The sequence below is a fragment of the Dunckerocampus dactyliophorus genome, chromosome 2 (genome assembly GCF_027744805.1).
Source record: "Dunckerocampus dactyliophorus isolate RoL2022-P2 chromosome 2, RoL_Ddac_1.1, whole genome shotgun sequence".
Taxonomy (NCBI): Eukaryota; Metazoa; Chordata; class Actinopteri; order Syngnathiformes; family Syngnathidae; genus Dunckerocampus; species Dunckerocampus dactyliophorus.
Window position 1 is genome coordinate 46,805,602 of NC_072820.1, and position 24,311 is coordinate 46,829,912.

General features: G+C 40.5%; 3 protein-coding genes across 7 annotated transcripts in view; 2 read left to right on the top strand and 1 right to left on the bottom strand.

Annotated features, from left to right (window-relative positions):
* Nucleotides 1–806: 806 nt before the first annotated feature.
* On the bottom strand, nt 807–21,759 carry acbd4 (acyl-CoA binding domain containing 4). 2 transcript variants are annotated; one of them, XM_054768010.1, is made up of 11 exons: nt 21,584–21,759; nt 20,950–21,063; nt 19,006–19,129; nt 18,554–18,638; nt 18,351–18,471; nt 16,218–16,309; nt 15,935–16,127; nt 15,451–15,662; nt 15,286–15,345; nt 13,798–13,873; nt 807–13,685 (listed from the first exon to the last, which is right to left on the bottom strand). In XM_054768010.1, exons 1-11 carry the CDS (start codon nt 21,591–21,593, stop codon nt 13,633–13,635), a joined length of 1,140 nt encoding a protein of 379 aa, XP_054623985.1. In that variant the 5' UTR covers nt 21,594–21,759; the 3' UTR covers nt 807–13,632. The 2 variants fall into 2 exon arrangements, with proteins under 2 accessions (XP_054623985.1, XP_054623986.1); XM_054768011.1 differs by having other exon boundaries at nt 807–13,873; nt 19,006–19,126.
* Nucleotides 5,054–11,578, top strand: LOC129177178 (nucleoside diphosphate kinase B-like). 3 transcript variants are annotated; one of them, XM_054768014.1, is made up of 5 exons: nt 5,054–5,192; nt 8,112–8,244; nt 9,100–9,201; nt 9,280–9,392; nt 11,167–11,578. In XM_054768014.1, the coding sequence occupies exons 2-5, from the start codon at nt 8,116–8,118 to the stop codon at nt 11,279–11,281; spliced, it is 459 nt and encodes a 152-aa protein (XP_054623989.1). In that variant the 5' UTR covers nt 5,054–5,192; nt 8,112–8,115; the 3' UTR covers nt 11,282–11,578. The 3 variants fall into 3 exon arrangements, with proteins under 3 accessions (XP_054623989.1, XP_054623990.1, XP_054623988.1); XM_054768015.1 differs by having other exon boundaries at nt 5,080–5,187; XM_054768013.1 differs by lacking the exon at nt 5,054–5,192 and adding an exon at nt 8,024–8,047.
* A 641-nt stretch (nt 21,760–22,400) lies between the features above and the next one.
* Nucleotides 22,401–24,311, top strand: part of LOC129177084 (1-phosphatidylinositol 4,5-bisphosphate phosphodiesterase delta-3-A-like) — a 36,495-nt gene continuing 34,584 nt past the window's right edge. The window contains exon 1 of one of the 2 annotated variants that reach the window (XM_054767825.1): nt 22,401–22,632. In XM_054767825.1, the coding sequence (XP_054623800.1) occupies nt 22,560–22,632 (73 nt within the window). In that variant the 5' untranslated portion in view covers nt 22,401–22,559. The remainder of the gene's footprint in view (nt 22,633–24,311) is intronic. The other variant, XM_054767826.1, reaches the window with a different exon arrangement.

The following is a 24,311-nucleotide window of genomic DNA, read 5'->3' on the forward strand; positions in this document are numbered from 1 at the left end:
CACAAATGGTTCAGAAGTTCCACAGAAGTTCTCTGTGGAACTTGGCCAGCACTACTCCAACACTACTCCTCTGCATCTTCTCTAAACTGTGGCCTGCCTCAGGGCTCAGTCTTGGCACCTACCCTTCTGAAGAAATCTACAAAGCTCCATTTACGCTCCATTTACATAATGTGACCTGCATATTAACTAAGCTACAGCAACACTGTTAACATTGTTACGCCAAAGAACTACTTTACTGGCATAGTGACACCTTGCAACACCACACCAGCTAGCTACTAGCCGGTTAGCGACTAGCTTCACCACACACTCACTCATAGCGCCTCAGGCCACTACCGAAAGGCCACTGCTGTGCTTTTGTTTTTGAGTTTGGGAAACTTAACGCTAGGTGTAGCATTTGCTATGTGTTGCATGTTGCTATGTGAAATCAATGTGCCCAGGAAGGAAGGATGCTTAAAATAAAGTAATGCTTAAAATGACCAAAGTACAGCAAAAAACTGTATATTGCATGTTATCATGAATGTACCTGTTACCACATGCTCAAAGCATGTGTACAAAACCAAAAAACCTTGTTGGAGGTTTTTGGAGGTGTTTTAATTGTGGGCTTTAAAGGCATTATGGTGTGTCCCATTAGTGTCCTGCAGCCTCACTCCCCAGGTAGAGCCCTGCGGTCTGCTCATGTCTGTCTCCCACTCCACTCACACCACTAGAGGGGACAGAGACTTTTCTGTGGCTGTGCCAAAACTATAGAACAACCTCCGCCTGCACATCAGAGATGTACAGACACTCCACCACTTTAAAGCCTTGTGGAAAACCCATGTCTTTTTCACTGGCGTTTAACAAAGATGAAACAAGCAAATTGAGTTTTACTTTATTTATACTTTAAGTTTTTAGCATAATTTGCTGTCTATGTGTTGCTGTAGTATATTTATTTAATTACTGTTAGGTTGTGTTAAATGTGCTATAGAAATAAAGTTTGACTTGACTTGACTTCACTTACACGTCCAAACCGTGATAGTACGACCAGACCTGGCACCTGGCACCTGCAGCCAACGAGTTATCCTGCAACAACAGACTGGAATATGCTTTACCTTCAGGCGATGTCAGACCAGTTATACCTGGCAGTATAAACCAGAGGAGTTGGAAAACATAATGTGGGGTCCTGATGGCAAGCCCATTTGACTCAGTGTGCCCAGTGCACGGCTCAGGTATCTGCCAACCAAAGGTTCCCCTGAAATCTGCATCTGCTCAAGTCAAGTACCATACCAGTACCAGGTCGGGTCACCTAAGGCTCCCGCTCCCATTCAAAGCGGGTCCGAGTTGGTTCACTCTGGCTTAAGCACCATGTCAAACAGAAGTCAGGTCCTGCTCCATGCCAGGTCAGGGTCAAGTCACCTCCTAATCCTGCTCCAAGTCATGCCGAAGTCAAGTCGTCTTCTACTCCTGCTCCATGTCAGGTCGAGGTCAAGTAGCCTCCTGCTCCTGCTCGATGTCAGGCTGAGGACAAAGCACCATGTCAGCCCAAGGTCAGGACGCCTCAGCTGCTGACAGCTCCTGTCCCAGCTCCACGGGAACCCAAGTTTGGGCCACGTCAGCCGCCTCCAGCTCCTGTCCTGGCTAGCACAGCAGCCCATTGTCGGGTCGCCTTCAGTTCCCCTCCCTGCTCCATGGCAGTCCAAGGTCAGACCACCCTCGCCGCCTCCAGTTCCTGTCCTGGCTCCATGACAGCCAGGGTCAGGTCGCCTCCAGTTCCTGTCCCAGCTCTGTGGCAGCCCAAGGTCGGGCCGCCTAAGCCGGCTCCAGTTCCTGTCCCGACCTGTGCGGGAGCCCAGGGTCAGTTCACCTGTACTTCCTGTCCCGGCTTCACAACCACCCAAGGCGCTCTCCTGCTCATCCGATGGATGACCTGCGGCCACCCAACTCCAGTCTTTCCTTGGCCAAGCACCCAGGTGGGTCCTAATATTGACTAGCTGAGAAGGAGGAGGCACAAGTGGGCATGGGGGGCTCGTGGAAACAGGTTTGAGAAGGGAAATATGGAAAACCGTGTGGACCTTGAGGGATGAAGGTATCTTGCAGCGAACAGTGCCGGGATTAATCATCTGCTCCACCTTGAATGGACCAATAAACCTAGGGGAGAGTTTGCAAGAGTCAGTGGCCAGGGGGCCGCCCACCAGAACTTTTAGCCAGGATGATAGCAGGGGGTGGGGGGTCGAAACCCTTATGGAGCACAAAGACATGACAACCTAGTGGCCTAGGAAATGAGAAAGTAATGAGCATACTCAATCCAAGGGAGGTGGGTCTATCAAGGGGCAGGGTGCTGATTTATTCTAGGTCCTGGTTAATCATGAATTCCAAAGAGATGTGGGACCAGGGGCAGGATGGGACGGGCAAGGGGCGAAGAAGACCAGTCCGGGGCCCGATGAGAGACCTTGTTCCTGGCAAAGATGGAGCAAGGGCCACCAAAACCTCTGGACCAGAAGGAAAACTGTACGGTAGAAGCCAGGGTGGAAGGTGATTGTGCACCTGTGGACGTCCCACTCCAGGATGTCAGATTGGAGCTCAATGGGCACAAAGACTTTTTTTGTTTTTTACATCAGTCAAGATTGTCCTTATGAGTTCGGCCACAGATTTTCAATTTTGTATACTGTATATGTCATACTTTTACTTTCCTGCTAGGACTCCACCTAATTGAACAGAAACATCCAGTGGGTGTTGTACTAGATTCACCAGTTTGAACTTTAAAGGGCTTAACAACAAGCTACCCTTCCAGAATTCGAATTCACCAAAAATCAACAGCTAGCCAGTAAAACAGTAAAAACAGTAAAACTTGGACACAAGAACTCACTGAAAATGTACAGTACGTTGTACAATCAATCTACCTTGGCATGGCAAAGTGACATTAATTCCAGTGATCAGTGTAAGTAAACCACAGTCCACAAATGTATATAACAGCGAGAGGGTCTTTAATCCTGACTTTAAATCCTGGTAAAAATAGTACTGGGACTGAGCGCTCAGGAGATTATATGAAGGGATTAACTACCCCATCATTTCCTCTAAGGCCATCAGTTGCTCCTGGAAGCAAAATATGTCAGTGCAATTGATAACACCATGGTTTATAACACCAATGTATAATAAATGAAACTTTTTAATTAAAGAATTTTTTTATGTATTAGCTGCATATACAGGGCACCTGAGGCTAGTATTGAAATGTTCCACGAAACCTCCACGAAAATTAACAAAGGTCATTTGCATATTCAGGATACAAGGATTCAAGGTGTTTATTTTTCATTCCAATAAAAACACTTACATGCTTGGAATGAAATGCTTGGGTTGCTTTTTCCTTCAATGGAACAATGGAGCTTCAGGTTGTGCAGGGGCGTCAAATGGTAGCTGGACATCCCTCTAACAGAAGACCCTTGTCTGTGTGGTAATGGCTGGCGTTTTCAACAAGACAACACTGCAGTTCGTCATTCGTCATAACGTCATTCACGACTCTCTCCAGCATTTTCATCTGCTTACTACCTAGCTCTGTCTCAGCTGCATGCTGTTTTGTCTGTACCCCTGCGCAGAGGTACTTTCAGCAGTGTGAGGACCTTTTTGAGTTAGCCTCACCTGCTTGGTTTTCAGCAGTGCTTTTCTGAGTTCGCCTTGCTTGTTTCTCTGCCGTGTCTTTTGGTAGCTCCCTTAGTTAGTGCCTTTTTTCCCCATGAGCATTCCGGGTAGTTTTGTGTTGGACTTTTACCTTGCTTTTTCCTTTGTATCTTTTTTCCGTTGTGTGTAATAAATACTGTTACACCACTCAACTCACGCATCTTGGGGTCCTAGTTCCGGCATTCGCCGAAAGCCTAACACATCCTGCATGCTCCCCTGATCTAAATCCAACTGAGAACATTTGGGGATGGATGGCAAGGGACGTTTACAAAAATGGACATCAGTTTCAGACAGTGGATGTCCTCCGTGAAGCCATCTTCACCACCTGGAGCAACATTCCCACTAGCCTCCTGGAAACACTCGCATCAAGCAGGACCAAAACCATTTTTCAGCTGATTAACAAGAATGGCACAGCTTCTCATTACTGACTCCTTTTTGAACATTTTATTTCTATTTTAAAGGAAAACTGCATTAAAAAAAAAAAAGTCATCCACAATTGTTATGTGAGATACGAACACACGTCTTTCTCTTTTCTGTGCATTCTAGAGATATAAAAAGAGATTTAAAAAAGGCAGCTTAGAATGCAGGAAAAACTCTCATGATAAAGCTCCAATTATTGCGAAATATAAATGCAATTTTATTTTTGAAACTATAAATTGAAATGTAGTCTTCATAAAGAATCTCAATGATTGCATGGTAAATAAATTAAATGAAGTATCTTTCAAATAATTCTTGGGAACATTTCTTTAAAAAAGAGTAAACACTGATGCACTATGTACCTCGTGTAATTTAGTTGTTTTTTTTTTATGCATACATGCAGACTTTATTCTCATAACGTTATGACTTTTTCTGCAACCAACGTTATTCATTGTTTTGGTTGTTTCATAATATTCCAATTTTAAATATATAATGTCTTTTCTATTTAATATTTAAACTTTATGCTATTAAAATGGCATTATTTTTTTTCTCATATTAAAATGTTATTGTTGTAAAATTATGACTTTTTCTTGTAAGATTATAACGTTTTTCTTCATTTTTTTCAAAATTTGACTTTATTCTTGTAAAGTTACTGCAGATTTTTCAATTTTTGCAGTTTAAAAAAAATGTCTTTATTTTCCTGCAGGTAGCAAATGGACACCCCTGGTTTATTGTATTTGGTTTTTGTAAAATAAATAAATAAATAAATAAAAATTCTAGTGGTTATTATTTCTTTGTCTTATTGTTACTGACTTTTTAAATCAATTAAAACAAGCAAAATGTTGTGAAAAGAAGAAGAAGAAGAAGAGGGTAAACAGGTTTGGGATCGCCATTTTTTTTTAAGTGTACTGACGGAATTAATCGATTTGAGACCATTCTCACGAATGCGTTGGTCTGATCCAGGGCGGGACCCAGACACCGGAAGTGAGTCATCATTTGGGGTGTGTCGTTTTCGACACTTCCGCAGTGTGCTCCCTCACATAAAGCACAGCAGCGCAAGTGCAGTCCTTCCTTTGCCACCATTGGATCGGCTGCGACGTGTAACCTACACACAACACCATTGTAAGGTAACGCAATTCTTTTTTTCTAAGGAAACAACCAATATTTTACCTCGCTGGCTTGTTTGCAACCGTTTTTTGTGCATATCTCATTGTTAAGTGTAGTAATTGTAAGCTGTATATCGTTTAGGAGCTATTTGTTTCAAGCTGTTGGTGCGTGTCTTTTGTTACATGTGTACTTTTTGTTGTTGGCGAGTTAATTACTCAGATAAAAGTACCCCAATATGTTGTTTTGGTTTATTTGGGACTATATTTTTTGTCCGGCGCACGCAAGGAGGCCATGTTGGGCTTCTGCAAAGGCCTGCCTCTCTCTTCGGTTTGGTTTTATACACTCATTCCAATGCCGTTTGCAGTGTGTTTGGGAAAGTGATCAACAATACTAACTGAAGTTAATCACAAATACTGGTTTTGTACCACACGCACGGTAGTCTGATCACCAATTAGGGAGTTTAAATCAGGGGTGTTCAAAGTGCGGCCCGTAGCTTCTTTGTGTTGGCTCTCGTAATTATTTATCTGATTTAAATGACAACATGAATCAGAACATTACCAAGAATGATAATAGTTTTATAAGAAGTTATAAAAAAAAAATATCGGACTCTGTTTGGATGCGGTCAAACTTTTTGTAGGCGTGGGCTACTGCCGACGTCAATCCTGTTCCAGTTTGACGGTAAAGCTTGCAGTGACAGACTGCTACAGTAGAAAGTACAGCAGGCGCATTAGCGTCCAGTCCACTGCTTTAAACTCTACTGCAAACGTCTTTGCACTTCTGCTGAAGAGATTAAATGCAGATGAATGGTTTTGCCTCATTTGCTCTGAATCCCTGCATTGCCAACATTTTTCTGTGGGGGGAGTGAGTGAGTGAGTAAGAGTATGGGAATAAAATGAAAATATTATGGGAATAAAGTCATAACTACGAGAAGTTGAAATCATTGGGAAAAATAAAATAAAGAGCAGAAATGGAAAAATGGCTTTAAGTTTACAAAAATAAAGTCAGAATATTATGACCAAAAAAAGTTGTATTCTAACTAGAAAAAAGGTGCTGTTTTACAAAAACAAACTTGGAATACTGTGAGGAAAAATGTCATTTTCATAGCATCCGGTTGAAATATTAAAATACTTACTGTGGAAAAAGTCGGAATTGGGGGGTGACATAAGATCTCGTGACTTTTTTTTCCCTCCAGAAAAAAATATCTTGTGGGCACTAGGCCTGGGGTGGTAATAAATGAAAATAAACTCAAATTTTGCTGGCCTCAGTATATTGCCAAGTGCATGCATGTCTGTTTTCCAAGCAGACAGGAAGAGGGTTCACTCTGTGCATTGGTTTCAGCACCTTGGGCGTTTGTTTCATGGAACGGCTGCTAGCATACAGAGTGCAGAAGAGTGTAATGGAGTAGAAATAAAGTTAATAGATTGCAATATACTGTCTGTTTTTTTCATTGTACTTTTCTTAAAAGTAATGTTAAAATCTCATCTTGTATCGTTCTTGTAGACCCAATCTCGTATATCATCTCGTGTCTGGTGACACCCCTAACCACTATAAATGCTTAAACTTGCCTTAAATTGTCACAAACATGCTCCCAAATGGTGACATATCTTGCACGTAACAGAGCTACGGGATGGGCCCCGCTTCAAACTCCGTGCGAGACTCAACACTGTTCTTTAAAACATTGTTAGTTAGCACAACAGCAACACGCTTCACCTTTCACGGAAACATGACATAAAACAATAGATTCCATAGTGTATTGATTAGAAAACGGGCTGAAATTGACAGCAGAGCATGTTTTATATACGACAGACGCAAAGAAAGTCAAAGCTGATGTCTGTGAATATCTTGTTTTGCCTAAAATCCAAAGATAATAGCTCTGCTTTTATGGATGACTAGGCCTGTCACGATAATCAATAAATCAATTAACCACACAATAAATAAAAACAAATTTGATAGTTTTTGCCGGACTCGATATATTGACGTGCATACATGTTCGGTTTTCTCCTGTCTGGGCGTGTTGAACGGAGTGAGTGAACCCTCCTGTCAGTTGTTCAGTCTCTTTGCCCCAGTGGGGAGAGGCGGGGCGCAACAAAGTACACACTCGCTAGCTGTGTGTGTCGTGTGCTACACAATTGAATACTTTATTCGTGGCTGTTGTGTATGAAACCGCCTGTTTCAGCCATTTGTGGATCATCATTTTGTGACAAATAAATGAAATAATACAAAATGGAGGAACTTGCGTTTCAGCTGCCATGGTTGCTGAATTATAACACCTGATTGTGCACCAAATGCATTTTGCTGCATCCAAAACCAAACTCTGACAAAATGTTACACCTCATTAAACGTAAACGGCGTATTCCACAAACAATGTTGGTAAAAGTGAGTCATGGAAGTCTTGTGTGCAAATGAGCCAACTTCTGCATTGACACTCAAAATAATGTTGATGGTAATAATGCTTATCTTGGAGGACAGTTATCGTCCAGCAATTTTATCGTCACAGGATGACCAAGGAAATTTTAAAAAAAATTGCATTTGAAAAGTTGAAATCAGGATATTTCCATTTTTTAATTAAATGTTTAATTGGAAAATGGATTAATCGGTTAATTGATTCATGTTTGCAGCGCTGCGGTATAACTGTTGTATTGAAAGCATGAATGAGTGCATTGGTTGCAGATGATTCAGCAAGCCGGTCAGGTGATTGAACTGACAGTGCAGTAAAGGGAAAGTGCGGATAAAGAAAGGTGTTCAGGGCTGGTAGTCTTAAGGGACAGCGAAGGTGAGCGGTCGCACTCCTGCGTTCTGTCGTCTATGTCAGCACTATGGGATCCGGGCCGTCTGCGGCCAGCCACGCGGATGGTTGCGCCAAATGCAAAGAGATGTGAGGGACTGTGGCGTTTGTTTTGTGGAAGAGTTGTGGTGAAATGTTGTTGTTTTGGTTTCAGAGTCATGGCAGAGCAGCAGGAGCGCACCTTCATTGCCATCAAGCCTGATGGTGTGCAGAGGGGCATCATTGGGGAGGTCATTTCCAGATTTGAAAGGAAAGGTTTCAAACTGGTTGGCATGAAAATGCTTCAAGTAAGTACTTACTACTTAGTACTTGTGAAATGAAATGTTCATATTCTGAGACTTGAAACCTGTCAGTAGTTCCTCTTTATTTACAAGTAATTGAAGTATTTGCACGCTTGACAGCTGATAGTGACTGAGACCTGCCGTGAGCTGATTAACAGCAGAGGCTATTCTTGACGCTAGCAACTCGGATAATCTGTGTCAGAGCCAGCCAGTTTAAACCAGGGGTGTCCTAACTTTTTCCAACAAAGGCCACAGTGAGAAAAATGAAAGCATGCAAAGGTCATGTTATTTAGGAAATGTGCTAAGAAGTTGTATATATTTTAAGAAACTGCATCTCATCTTTGTGATATCGGTGAAAAAGCACATTACTATCAATACCACTCTTGCTATTTTACAAATATTTCAATTTTCAGAAATTGTCTTTTTGTAATATTATGACTTAATTCCATAATATTCTAACCTTTTTCTCAACCTAATTTTCTAAAAATTACAACTTTGTTTTGTTTCTTATAATACAACTTCAAAAAATACTTTTTATAAAAAGATATTTCAGCAAAGATATTCCCCCCCATTAGATTACATTTTCTTAAATGTTTATTCTTGTAAAATTAGAGCAGTTTATTTTACAACAACTTTTTTATTGGAAATTTTCTTCTTGTAATTCTGACTTTTTTATGTCTTATGTTTTCTGCAATGTAATTTTCCAGAAATTCTAATATTGCGACTTTTTTTCTTTTGTATCACAACTGTATGCTACTAAAATATCATTTTTCCTCATCACGTTCTCTTCATATTTCCACGTTATTCTTGTAAAACTACTGCTGAGAAGTAACGTACTCATTCTACCTGTTCACGCTGCAGGCATCTGAGGACCTTCTTATGCAGCACTACATTGACCTGAAAGAGCGACCTTTCTTCCCAACCCTCATCAACTACATGAGTTCTGGTCCAGTGGTCGCCATGGTAACCAATTGTCATTGGAGAAAAGCCTGGTAATAAATTTTCATGTTTTAATGAGTTGTCCTGGTATTGAAATGTCAGGTGTGGGAAGGCAAAGGTGTCGTCAAGACCGGCCGAGTGATGCTCGGTGAAACCAACCCTGCCGACTCTAAACCTGGAACCATCAGAGGAGACTTCTGCATTGATGTCAGCAAGTAAGTACCAACCTCTGGATTGCTCTGTTGCCGCGTGTCAAACAGGATATCATGAAGGTGTTACATTGCTCTTAAAAAGCTGCTTTCAACCCAATTTGTGCAAATGTTTTAGTGCATGTAAAGGTAGTGATTAAAACGGCACATAAGATAATTAGGGATGCTCCGATCAGGGTTTCATGCTGCTGATTTCGATACCGATTATTCATGAGTGAGATCGACTGATACCGATCACACGGACGAACTGTACATTTTTCAATTTATGGTGAGTGCTATTGGCCAGGGCCACTGGCAAATGGGTAAATATTCAAAAATAAACTTAGGGGTTGATGGTCTGCAATTCAATTAATTCAACAGTTCTAATAAACTGAAATCGTTGAAGCAAATGTTCTTTGACCATTTGATGAGCTACTCAAAATGAGCTGGTGAGATAGGAGATCTCTGTGATAGGATCACCATCATAAGGCTGGACACATTATGTGTTTATGTTCATTAAACCACACACAAATAATGTTTTGAGGACAAAACATAATTAGTATAATGACAAGAGAGCAACCTTTTTCAGTGACACTTGAAAAAGTTGGTACGTACCCCATGAACGTGATATGCACTTCCCCTTGGGACAAAAATGAGCTCCAAACTAACCGCACTGCTTGTTTGTTTTAAAGACAACATGTCACTGTGGTAAAAAGTCACACTTGGGAGTCCAAAGACCAGAAGCTAGGCGGATAACTCTAGTTTGCTAGCTAGCTGCCGCCAGTGACAGCTGGGAAAAGCGTGTAAACAAAGATGCAAGAAAAGTGTAGCAGCAATAGGTTTGACAAGGGAGTGATCAAACACTCTGGCATTGATTGGTGTAGCCTGTGTCAAGCTGTCAGACTGAAACCATTGAGGTTTTACAGACTAGTGTTGATTCTCGTGGCAATACGGGACAAAGTGCGTCCCTCTGCTCAATTCGGGGGTTGGCAGCCCCACGTGACACATCACACATGCACATTCATGTCATGTTTGTCATCTCGAGATCAATTGTCATGTTGTCACCGCACAGCGATGAGCTTTTGTGATGGAAATCGGCCAATAGTAATCGGTGGCCGATTGATCGGAGCATGCCGAAAGTTAATTGGTTGGATCATGCAAATGTTTTAGTGCATGTGGTGACTCGGGATGCTTCAATCAGGGTTTTGTTTTGCCAATTCTGATGGCGATCATGAGTGAAATATACCGATCAAATGGATGATATATTTTTCTATTTATTTAAGAGTGCTATTGGCCAGGGATCCTGTATAAGGTTGAAAGTCGGGACAATTCCCAGGTTCCCTAACTGCCAGGGGATCATAAAAATGGCACCCCTGCTACTGGCTACATGATATGAAAAAAGCAACCATGAAATAACCTTCATTTAGACAAAAACATATTTGACTTACTTTTTGAAGAGAACACATCACTGGTGAAACTGGTCACTTCTGTTAAGGAGACTTTGACAAGACGTACAAAATGCGTAAGTTTGTCTTGCAACCTGAAAATAACGTAAGCAACCATATGTGGCCGGTCTACAGCTTGAAAATCGGCATGTCCCACACGTGCGTTTCTTGCGTTTTTTTTTTTTTTTTTTTGCAAATAGACTGGCTGTAGGAGCCCGTACGTACGACCAGTTGTGACCTCGGCTTAAGATAATAGCTGGTTGGATCATGCAAATGTTTTAGTGCATGTAAAGGTAGTGAGGCACAATAATATCAGCCTGATTGTCCTTGTTAATCTAATGTCTTGTTTTTGTCAGAAACATCATCCATGGCAGTGACTCAGTGGAGAGTGGTAAAAAGGAGATTTCCCTGTGGTTCAAAGAAGAAGAACTGAGCACATACACGAGCTGTGCCTTCAGCTGGCTCTACTGAGCGCTGTCATGCAACAAAGCGCACACTTAATAGGGACAGTAGACGCCCGTGTGGTTTGTTTTGCCTCTTTTACCAAACGGGAGAGAAGAGAAAAGTAGTTTTGACTCGATTGCTCTCTGCATAAATCCATAGTGTACTTCCTGGGCACATTCTCCTAAAACATTCCATTATTACCTCAATCACCTCGTCCTTGTTGTCCAACTTATACTTTACAATAAATGTCATTCAAATGTGTTTGGTTTTTTTTGCCTTGTACACACCTACAGTGGATTTCAAATAAACATGACAATGTTAAAATATTGACTTGTTTTTTTTACTTTTGAGTGGAATAATTTGCTTTTTTCCCCCCCTCATACACTCGACACACATTTTTCATGATCCGACTTCAAAGATCGCACTTTTTCTATGTTCCATAGGGCTAGGTCTCTTGTTTTGGTGCGCAACTTTTACGCCTATTTTACAGCATGGCGTGTGTGCTTTTAAGATGTCAATTAAATGCAAAAAATCCTTACATTTACTGATGCAATACATCATTGGACAATTTTGCCTGGTATTTCAGAAACAAACCTTTCTAATGGGATGTCCGCCTCTGCACACATTGCTACAGCATCGCTTTATGAATGCAAGTTATTTTTAATGACACCCTTATTTTGTTATATAGCACACAGCGCTCTTATTTTCAAGGCCAGAAGTGTGTTGAGAGTCTCTTGAGTGAAAGGTGCCAGGTTCCTCCAACGACGGCCACAGTGAAAAATGAAAGGATGCCACTTTGATGTTTTGTAAAACTTGTATATATTTCAAGAAAAACTGCATCTCAGCTTTGTGATTCCCATAATATGACCAAATTGTCCAAAATGGCATCTTTGTTTCTCCACATTACAACTTTTTTGTTAAATATTTTTTTTCTTTAATATTTCAACTCTATGGTATGAAAATGACATTTTTTCCTCCTATGACAATGTTATGTCGGCAGACATTTTAAAACGCTCGCATACATTAACAAGCAGTAAAACACAACTCTGTCGCACACACTAGCTAACCCCGCTAGCATCCAGTCACGCTCCGTATGAGATGTGTTCTGCCGCTTTTTTCGCCTGTGTTTTAGGTCGCCGAGGGGGCATGTTGGTGTTTGTGAGGAGATTGCGCCACGATTGATCATGTGGTCCGCCGGGGAAATACTTCCCCACGCAAAAAAACACGCAAAATTCATTCACATTTAACAGATTCTGTTTTTATTGGCCAATTCCACAATTTCCGCTGACGCATATGCTGATCCAGAGCATCCAAAACGTGCTAACGGGTGAAACTTTCAATGCAAATTAAGGAGCACCTTCTGCCTCCGCAGTCACACCGGCCATCACAGAAATGACTTTGGAGCCTCAGTCTCAGAATGACCTCTGTCTCTCACTCTGCCGTTTTATTTATGCTTATTTCTACTACTTATATTTTGTACCTTTTGTGGTACTGTTAATAAGAAGAGACTTGTCTTTGTGAAGAATAACAAGGTGTGTGGCGTCATACAAGCCAGAAACGCCATTGGTCATCACGATTTATCTTTCAATTCTACAAAAGCCCCTTTTCGCCACTGAAAGAAAACAATATTCCAATGCTAAGTCATAATTATGAGCTAAAAAGCAGAGTGCCATGTGATGTAGCATTTTTTCACTTGCAAAATGCTGCCACACGAGTTCTAAGCAGAACCCAGAGAAGATATCATATTTCTCCTGTACTTGTGCCACTACACTGGCTTCCTATAAAATTTACTATTGAATGTGAGATCAAATAAATGAGACAATATGAATGAATTGGCTAATACCTCCTGTATCAGGGTGGTGTCCCCAGATACTTCAATCTGAATGAAATCAATCTTATGATACTGTATAAAAATACATACAATTGATTCTGATTCACCCCCCAAAGGCCAATAGTTGGAGCCCACTGGTGCCCCAACAAAAATGATTGACACGATAATACTATATAATAAAGAAAAGGAATATGTTATGACAATTTGTATTGAAATGTTTTGCATGAGTTGACTCAAGGAAGCAAAACAGTGACTGATTGAATTGAATTAGTTAAGTGAAGATTGCAAGAAATCATGTATAAATGCTACTTGTGTTTCCATGTTCAGCACAACCATAACGACAACCAATCACCAAGTATGCTTCACACTAAAGGCTTCATTATGCTACATACAGCATCACAGCACCTGCATAAACCACGCCGTCTCGCTCCTCCCCCTCCAAACTGTCTGCCGGAGCTTGACGCATACCTCCAAAACAAGCTCAGCCCCCATCAAAGAGCCATGAGAGGATGAAGAGGAGTGACTACACTGCAGCATCATGAAGTCTTTAGTATCCCATTCCATCTCCATCAACATGACACCTTCTTCTCAGTGAAAACCCTACCAGAACATTTTAGAATCAGTCCTCATCATGCAGAAATGACATCTTCCTCATGGTCTCATGAAGACAAGAGACTTCTCCTTTGGATCTTTCGGAGTAGATGAACCACACCTTGAGCAGCAAACGGCCACAGGAGGAAGAGAAGAAGTGTCCGACAGGACAGATCAAACGGCCACCATGTCTCCTCCTGAGGGTTCATATGAAAGATTTTGGTCATTTCATATCACATAATTGCTTGAAGTGCTTTCCCCACACATTCTTATCATGTTTGAACTTCAAATTGAGCTTAGGTTCATCCTTTCCACTCATCATCCCTGAGCTTACTAGAGCCCCAGGTAAAGCCAGCGGTCAGGAAAGACATTCTGTGTTTACGGAGGTGACCAAAAACCTGATGTCACTCTGACAGAGATCCAGTGATACTCTGAAGATGGGAGAACCTCCACCCTTCACCAGTTAGGCCTTTATGCTGGAGTGACTCGAGGGTAAATGGCACATGATATAGCCCACTCGGGAATTTGCCAGAATGCCCCCAAAGGGCTCTCAGACAATGACAGGAGAGGCTCGGTGGCAAGTCGTTCCATGTGCGTGAGTGCCTCAAATTTTAAATTGAGGCAAGGCTGCCAAAGCCATGAATTAACTTTCAGCAACTTCCAAAGCAAACACATGAGCGTGCAGACAAGGAAGGGGAAGCCTTGGGAAACTGGTTTCCAACATGAACTTGCTGAGGTAGCTGCAGATTGATTATTGCTTGTTGGCTTGAGCCTTCCACTATCCATCCATCCATTTTCTTCCGCTTATCTGGGTCCACCGGGAGGTCACCAAGGCATTCCCACGTCAGCTGAGAGACATAATCCCTCCAGCGTGTCCTTGGTCTGCCTCGGGGCCTTCTCCCGGCTGGGCATCCCCGGAACACCTCACCAGGGAGGTGTCCGGGAGGCATCCGGACTAGATGCCTGAGCCACCTCAACTGGCTCCTCTCGCTGTGAAGGAGCAGCGGCTCTACTCTGAGCCCCTCCCGGATGACTGAGCTCCTCACCCTATCTCTTAGGGTGAGTCCAGCCACCCTACGGAGGAAACTCATTTCAGTCACTTGTATCCGTGATCTCGTTCTTTCAGTCACGAGTTGAGGGTGGGAACATAGATGGACCAGTAAAGTTGAGCACTTTGCCCTCCAGCTCAGTTCTTGGAAAAGTTCATGCTAGGTGTAGCATTCCTTTCTATGTTGCTATGTGAAATCAATGCGTCCAGGAAGGAAGTTCCGTAAATGCTTAAAATGACAAAAATAGGGTAAAATACTGTAAATATTACATGTTATGAATATACCTGTTACTACATGGTTACATCATGGATATAAAAGCATAAAACCTTGTTGGAGGTGTTTTATAGGCGGAATAGGAGTGAACACACAGAAAAGAGAAAGACTCATGTTCATGTCTCACATAAAGATTGTGGATGATGGCAAATTTCTTTAACTTATTTGTGTCTTTCTCCTGCAGGAGGTGCTTATTATTTATCACTGCTTATTAGAAATATTTAACAACCAGCACTCTAGGTGGGAAAAAGTCCTAAAAAAGTGTAAAAGGTAGGGGTGTTGCTTACGTGATGTTGAGAGGCTACAGCGACACATCGCAGACAGGGTCTCCACTCTGGGCCAGAAGCCTTTCACAGAGAATAAAAAAAGGAAATGAACGCCCAGCTGTTCAACTTCTTTTCACGACAAGCCCCACAGAAATATTTGCCATACTGTATACTGTACGTGCTTACATGTGTGGCTGTGAGCCTCTCCACCACCTCCAACCGTTCCATCACACTCCTCATGTCATCCCTGAGCTTCCTCAGAGCCAGAATGATTTGCTGCTGAAGCTGGGCCTCGTGTCCCCTCTCTGGCGCATCATCAGAACCGTCTCCTCCGGCTCGCTCATCCCCGCTAGCGCCACCTGTGGCACCACGCCTTCTTCTGCTCAGCGGAACACCACCTGCAGGTGAGGGAAAGCTCTTTTAATGCCCCCAACTTTACTGATGTTCATGATGATGATGATCATAATGTTGTCTTTCAACATCAAAAACACTGAGGATGCAAATTCATTTGAGTAGATGAGTTGTGATTTATTCATTAAAAGCTTGTCATTTTCCTAATAAGTGATGTGTTTCTTTATTTAAGTCTTAAGACAATACAGATGTGAACACGGTCAAACATGCTCATCATTAGTGACACAGGTCAAGCCTACTTTCAAGTAAAGCTTGTTACCTTCTCTCCTACTGTGGTTGGAACCTTCCTGTCCAGTGGCTCGACGTCTGTTTGGATCCCCACCCTTTGCATCCTTCCTCCCCTCTCCACCATGACCTGCCCCCACCTGTCTGCTCTTCAACGAGCTTTCACGAAGGTATGGCTCCAAGACCTCACGGCGGTTGTGAAACCCATTAAACTTGACAAGTGGTACCTGTCACACAAGAAAAGATGTCACTCTGCAGCTGTGGGTACTAACTGTTAACACTGCCATGGTGTCTTCAAAAATGTGAGTGTATCATACTTTAAGGTTACTGAGTTGCTCCACTGAATCTACAGAGTCACTGAAGATCTCGTTCTCAGAGTCGCTGTTCAACACCAAACTCTTACGCTGTTCTGAGGTTTCAAGAGCACAAAGTATTACATGTCAAAATTATATGAATGATTTATATCTTCACATATTCATCCATACATACATTTTGCATAGTGCTTGTCCTCATAAGGTCACGGCTGAGCTGGAGGCTAGAGCATGGGTGTCCAAAGTGCGGCCCGGGGGCCATTTGCGGCCGGTGGCTGTGTTTTTATTGGTCCACCACACACTCTACAAATATAATTTAACAACAAAACTAAAAAAAAAAAAAAAACAGCAAAAACTAAACAAAATCAATAGTAATTTTATAAGAATAAAGTCAAAATAATTAAGAAAACAAAATCGAAATCTAAAAAAAAAGGAAAAATAAAAACAACAACATCAGTAATGTAAAAGAAGTCGTAATTTTATGAGAAAAAAATAACGCCCTTTTAGTAGCATAACTTAAAACCTTTAAAAGTTTCTTTTTTTTAGGCCATAACATTATGAAATACAAACAAAGCTACTAACAGAGTTAGTTTTGGAAAATTTGATTGGGCAAAAAGTTATAATGTTCTGAAAATAATGTCAAATATTATGTGAATAAAGTCAAATTTATGAGAAAAATAAGAAAGTTCAACTAGTCATTATAAATAGTCATTATAAAAAAATAAAGGAATAAATGAGAAAAAACAACAGCAGAAATGCAAAAAACAGCTGTAATTTCACAAGAATAAGGTAAAAAATGTTAACAAAAAGTTGTATTCTAACAAGAAAAAAATTTGCAAAAATAATGTCATTTTAGTAGCATAGAGATGAAATATTAAAGAAAAATATAGTAATATTACAGGAAACAAAACAAAATTAAGTCGTTTTTGTAAAATTAGGTTGGGAAAATACTCTTCTAGTCTGCACCTACCAATGTTTTCATATCTACAGCCCTAAAATTGCCCAAATAAACGCTCAAATGGAGTTTCCACATGAATGCAGAGCTACAACACTGTCTCCCCCCTGTTCACTACTGCCATCTGCTGTTCAAATTAAAATGCAACCATCTTTTCTGTCACAAAATGTAACCCTAAATGTGACCAAAAACAATTAACACAGACCATTAAAGGAAAACTGCGCTTTTTGGGGAATTGTGGCCATCATCCACAATCCTTATGTCAGACGTGAACACACATCTTTGTCTTTCCTGTGTATTCTAAAGATACAAAAACAAATAAAAAGAGGTAGTTCATGAATGCACTAATGGGACACACATATTCCGTCTACAAAGCCCTCTATTAAAACACCTTCAAAAACCTCCATCAAGGTTGGATGGTTTTATATTCATGCTGTAACCATGTAGTAACAGGTACATTCATGATAACACGTATACTTACAGAATTTTGCCCTATTTTGGTCATTTCAAGCATTTGCGGTACTTCCGTCCTGGATGCATTGATTTCACATAGCAACATAGAAAAGAACGCTACACCTAGCGTTATGTTTTCCAAATTCAAAAACAAAAACACAGCAGCAGTGGCGTCAGCTCCAATATGTAGCGTTACCTATCGCCATTGTGAGTGCATGGTGAAACTAGTCGCTAGTTGGCTAGCAGGGTGGTGTGGCGAGGTGTCACTATGCCAGTAACGCGGTTCTTCGGCATGACAATGTTAATAACAATAATAATAACAACACTGACGCTGTAGCTTGGTTAATATGCTGGCCACAACATTATGTAAATGCAGCGTTGTTGGTGCTTTTTGTAGTTTTTTTTTTTTTCAGAAGGCTTTATAGGCGGAAAAGCTGTGTCTCATTAAGTGCACATAAGGATTGTGGATGATGGGCTAAATTCTAGAAAAAATTGCAGTCTTCCTTTGAATAATTGCTAACAGCTGCCAGCTGAGGAAAGCAGCTAAATAATATTTCATGTTTTAGATTTTACATTTCATTTATTATTGTTTATTTCTGTGTTCTGTGAATGTTGTTGTTTTTGTTTTTTTTGCATTTTAGATATCGTATTATCGTATCGTATTGTACTGTACGCCCATGACCACATTACAAACAAGGGATGCAAAGACCTTCTAAAAATACTTTACGAACCTTCTCTGAGCCTGAGCAGCGATTCTGGAGGCCGCGGCATGTCATCAATAACCACGTACAAAGGCTCAAAATGGTGAAAGAGTGAGGCAGTCTTCTCATTTATGGGCATGGTGTCAATGACCTGAAGTGACAATGGAAAGCTTGATTGGTCTACACTAACAATTACACACACACACACAGAGCGTCATGTCATTTTCATGTACCTCTTGTGCTACTTTCTTCATCTCCTCCACATATGCTGCCATGGCGCTTTCACTGCTCATGTCTCCCAACTGGCTCCAAGCATCCCTAAATGATACACATACGCACAGTGGCTTGATGGAACATCCACTGGAAGTAACTAATTAGCGTTTGCCGAGTACTTATTTTGAGACCGCTGGAAATCTAATAACGGTCTTATACTAGCCTGGATTTGATACAAACTACACATGCAGAGCATTGCGTGGCATCATTTTACTACTTCTTCCAAAACTAGCTGTCTATAAACATGCAATTCCGTTGCACAATTATTGCATGCCAAATAAAGGAAGAAGTAGAATTGTACATGTAAATGTAAACATTTGTAAGATGAAAACAACCACTTGTCATAGCAAGCTTAGCGATTGTATGTGAGCCACTCATATGATTCACAGTCCGTATAGCCATATACACAAACCATTTGTAGCGCCCCACTGGATCCCAGAAGCCAGGTCGGGGCACTGCACAGGGTCCACACACTGCCTGCTTGTAGAAACTGTAAAAGCGCAGCATCACCTCATACGATGGCCGGTAGGATCCTGCTGATACAGAATGATGAAGTATTACTGTCCAGTTTTTACCCTGCACAAGAATAAATACTGCTGGTGTGCTCTGTATTAAAATTATCAAAGCTTCTGTCATGTGGTAGGACAGGGGTGTCCAAACTTTTACCAGCAAGGGGCCACATAGTGAAAAATGAAAGGTTTGCCACTTTGATATTTTGTAATATGCTAAGAAGTAAGGATGACCCAATCCATATTTTTTGGCTTCCGATCTGATTTTTCTTTTTTATAGTCTTGCCGATGTGATCCTTTTTTTTTTAAACAAGCTTTTTTTAAACATGAATTTGTGGTGTTGAATATGAATACGAAAATAGTGCTTCAAAGTATTAAAAATAATGCAACCCAAGTATTGCTGAATTTCCTTTTTTGTTACACAGCATGACCAACAATATTGTTTGGATTTTGGAACAAACCTCTGTGAGTCAGGTCCCTAATCCAAAAATTAAAAAAAAAAAGTCCTGAAAACTGAAAAAAATGGTCGTGCAAAATACTTATATAATACTTACATAAAATACTTACATAGGGTCGGACTAATCATTTGACATGGTTATAGATCAATTTGTGCTGTGATTTAGAATATATGCCTCTCTTCAACGCAATAGTAATTTATTGACGGTCCCTCATGTAAACAACCAGCGGTTAGAGCAGCACTTCCTGTACGAGCAGTAGCGGAGCCAGAAATCTTTCATTGGGGTGGCCAAGGTGAGACCGTTACTCACATAGGGGTGGCAATAAGTTGATACCGGAAATGTCTAGATTGCCAGCGGGGTGACTAAGAGTGGCCACGCCAACACGTAGGTCCGCCACAGCGTGCAAGCTCACGGCACCATGACACTGCAGTCCGGGCACAGTGAGGGTGAACTACCACTGTAGCTAAGGAGCCCAATGTCCAACGTGAACCTAACTTCACCACGGTACACCGTGGACACGTTTTCTTCTTCTTGGGGATGGCGGGAGTCGAGTGGCAACCAGCTTTGAGGCGCATTACTGCACCTACCAGGTTGGAGTGTGGCTCAGAATTACAAACGTAATACGCCAACCGGGTCGGCCCGATCTCATGGCAGAAGCCGATATTATCCGATCTTCAAAATACAGCGGATCGGCAGGCGATCCCGATCTTGAAGATCAGATCGGGACATCCCTGCTAGGAAGTTCTACATATTTTAAGAAAAAACTGCATGTCAGCTTTGTGATATAAGTGACAAAGCCCATTATTAGTATCAACTTCAGTCTTTGCTCTTTTTTTCCCCCTTTATGTAAATTTTCTTCACGTAAAATTGCAACTCTTTTCTCGTTAGAATACAACTTTTTTCTTTTCTTTTTTTACCATTTTCCAACTATTACAACTTTCTTCTTGTAAAATTTCTTCCTACAATATTATATTTTGACTTTATTCCCACAATATTAGAACTTCTTCCCCCAACCTAAATTTTAAAAAATTACAATTTTATTTTGTTATTTTTGTTTCTCATAATATTACAACTTTAAAAACAGTAACATCTTTCTTCTTTAATATTTCAACGGTATGCTACTAAAATGACATTATTTTTTTCCTCATAATGTTACGTTATTCTCACAAATTATGACTTTTTCTCATGAGAGTACAACTTTTTTCTCCTAATATTTTGAGTTTATTCTTGTAAAATTACTGCATATTTTTCTTTTTTGCTGTTTTTGTTACATTTTTCTTTATTTTTAAATTATATTATTAGAAATGTGCTGTGGGCCACCAGGCTGCACCTTGGACACCCCTGGACAGGACAGTATAAGAACACATATTGTACCTACTTGAAACATACCATTTTTGGGGAGTTTATGAATGACATCCACAGCAGCCTGAAAGCGTTTGTGGTGATCTACCAGAGACTCTGCCATTGCTGGGACCGGCATTGTACTTCCACTTGGGTAGAAGACTGCAAACAAAGATGCACAAACAGAAAGTTGTGGTCTTTTCCATCTTTTGTTTATTTAATGTCAAATTTGATTGATGTTTACCCAAAATGTGTGAAAATGTGTGGGGAAAATAGAAAATAGGAGTGTGTCAGCATCTTGTAGTTTAAATTATAGTTTTTAAAATTCGTTTTTTGTTGTATGTTGTGCTGATCGAGACATTTTTGGTTACGTGTGAAAAATGCCCATTTAGCTGTTTCAGTTTAGTAACAAAGAAATATTAAAACAATGTTTAATACTGTTCAAATATTTGTTGTGACGATTTTATGACAGGCGGTTCACCTGTCATCGCTCAACGCATTTATCACATCTAATAATTAATTGTACATCAAGTCATTATCAATAAGCCGTGTTTGCACCAAGTCCATTTTTATCCGATGATACGTCTTAAAAACCATCTGTCAAGGATTAATAAATGACAAGTGACAAATGAAGCAGGGAAAGCTAGCATTAAAACTAGCATATGTGTTAGCCGACACTTACTGTGTTTCATTAAAGTAGTGTCCTGTCACTTGGCCATAAATCTGCTACTTATCGAGCCGGGATCCAAAATAATGTGTCATTTGTGTTTTCCTGTAGTAAAGCACTTTCAAAATGCGATTACAGGAGAGCAGCCTCTAAATGCTACACCGCGATGAAGCTAACTTCAACTATTTCCGCGTTACGTCACGTGACTTGACGCGTCAAACAAGTCTACCTAGCAAAATCGACCCGACCAATATCTGTCTAATGAGGACAGGCACAGACCGAGGATTGATGTTTTTGTTGTTTTCAGTTATCAGTCAGAGATGCACATTTGATTTGAGCATTGTGCAGATTAATTACAGGCATTGAGGATGTTCAAGTGTTTGTGGGTTGGGGGGGTGTCGTCTTATGACACAAATCCCATCAATGTTTTTACGTAATAAGCTATTCTAGTTGGACAATTCGAAACCGGAAGTACGCGAAAATGTGTAAAACTTCAGAATAAGAAACCGGTTAGTCACAGAAGTGTACCTGGATGAATTGAATTTGAACAAACACTGTATTGTTAGGATGTATCATATCACTATTAATGTAGTTGATTTACAAGACGAATTGTATCGTTACGCTGTGCTCCTTTTACGGTATTCTCGACAACCTCGTCAGGACTGTTGAGATGGTTTGACCCTCACCATCACTTTTTCGTCAGACGGCACATTTTGAAAATGCAAAAATGTGTTGAGAATTGTATATCGGTTTGGCGTTGTTGGGTTTTATCTTGAAGGTGACGCGTGCCGCGTATGGTGTTACGTTCGGGGAGCTTGACGCGTGGTCCGCATGTACGCGCTGTACAGTTAGATGACTGTTTATGACGTCAGCAAGGAGAAGGTTTTGTCAGCGTACAATTAAAGTGACTCGAAACACCACGGAGATGCTCGGACTGCTCCGTGCTGCCCCATAACGTCGACAATTGCCAAAGAAAAGGCAGCATCCTTCCATGATGCTGAGAAGCAGAAAGAAAGAAAGTGCGACGTCGGATGCAAAGGTCATCGATGTTCTCAGGACTCTAGGTAAGCCTTTGTTGGTCATTAATCCCAAGCCTAGAACGCAAATGTTGCTGATTGCGATTCAGCCATGCTAATAACTGAGCAAATCTTTGCTATACAGTTGTTAACAACAATGCATTCTAAAAGGAGATTATTTTGGACTGAGTTCTATTTATTGCTCCACGAAGCAAATTATTTTCTATAATATTAAACAAGTGGATGTGAAATGGGTGCGTTTGTGTAATGATACCTGCCAAGATATTACAAATTCCTGAACAGGACAAGCAACAAAGAAAAACAGGATATATGTATTTTACTATCTGAGTTTATTTCGTGCTGCCCTCCTAATGGAGCAGTGTAAGATTTGTAAGAAGACCAAGCAGCAGTGACTAAAGCTGCCCTACAATATACAAGTGTTAAATAAACTACAGTAGGCATTAGTGGTCTCCCAGATTAGAGCGTGATGTGACCTCCATGAACATGTGTCAGCTATTCGAAGTTTCTAAAGTGGCTTCAACTCAAACCACAAAAGGGGATCCTCCCATCTTTCTCATACACATTTGATGTCTCTTTTTATCATCATGTGTACCCTCCTTCTACTCGAGGATTGTCCCGTTAGAGCAGGGGTGTCCAAAGTGTGGCCCGCAGCTGTTTTTAACTGGCCCCCTGTATATTGTAAAACAGGGGTGCCTAAATGTTTGCCAGCAAGGGCCACGTCATGAAAAATGAAAGGATGCAAGGGCCACTTTGATGTTTTGTAATATGCTAAGAAGTTCTATATTTTAAGAAAAAACTGCATCTCAGCTTTGAGATCGAAGTGAAAAAGCATATTAGTATCAACTTCAGCCTTTGCTCTTTTTTTTTTTATACCAATTAAAAAAAAAATTCCAAACATTTCAACTTTCTTCATAAATCTTTGTAAATTTTCCACTCATGAAATTGTGACTTTTTTTTCCATTAGTCTGCAACTAATTATTATTTTAATACCCGATTAACCGGTCGATTATTTTTTCAATTAATTGATGAATCGGATGAACAAAAAACACATTTTTAATTTCCGCCTCTTAAGTCATAAATAGAAGATTTGAACTGACAGAGCAAATAAGTGCACAAACACCAGGTTGCCTCTTGAATATTCTGTTAGAAAAATCTAAATGTTTGTCAAATAGCTTCAGTAAAACAATAAATGTACACAAAAGTACAATCATGATCATTTTTTTCATCAATTAATCTGAAGCTTGTCGCAATTAATGGAGTAATCGGTGAGGCCATAGATGGACCAAATTAATATGAAGCAAACTGCTACAGTTAGTGCGTGGGTCCGCAAAACATATCAGAAAAGAGGCAAAAATACCCGTCACTGTTTTCCAAAGTGAAAGCTGATGTGTAAATATTTTGTTATGGCTAAAACATGAGGATAATAGGTCTGCTTTCATGGATGTCTAAGGAAATTAAAAAAATGTTCACATTTGAGAAGCTGCAATCAGAGGATATTTTAATATTTAAATTAAAAAAAATTAATTGATGACCAAAACAGCTGTCGATTAATTGGGCAATCGATTATCCATTGATTAATTATTGCAGCTCTGTTAGAATATGACTTTTTTTCTCTAAATATTTTGACTTTATTGTGGTAAACTTACAGCTATTTTTTCCATTTCTGTTTTTTTTTTTTTTTACATTTTCCAGCTATTTCAACTTTA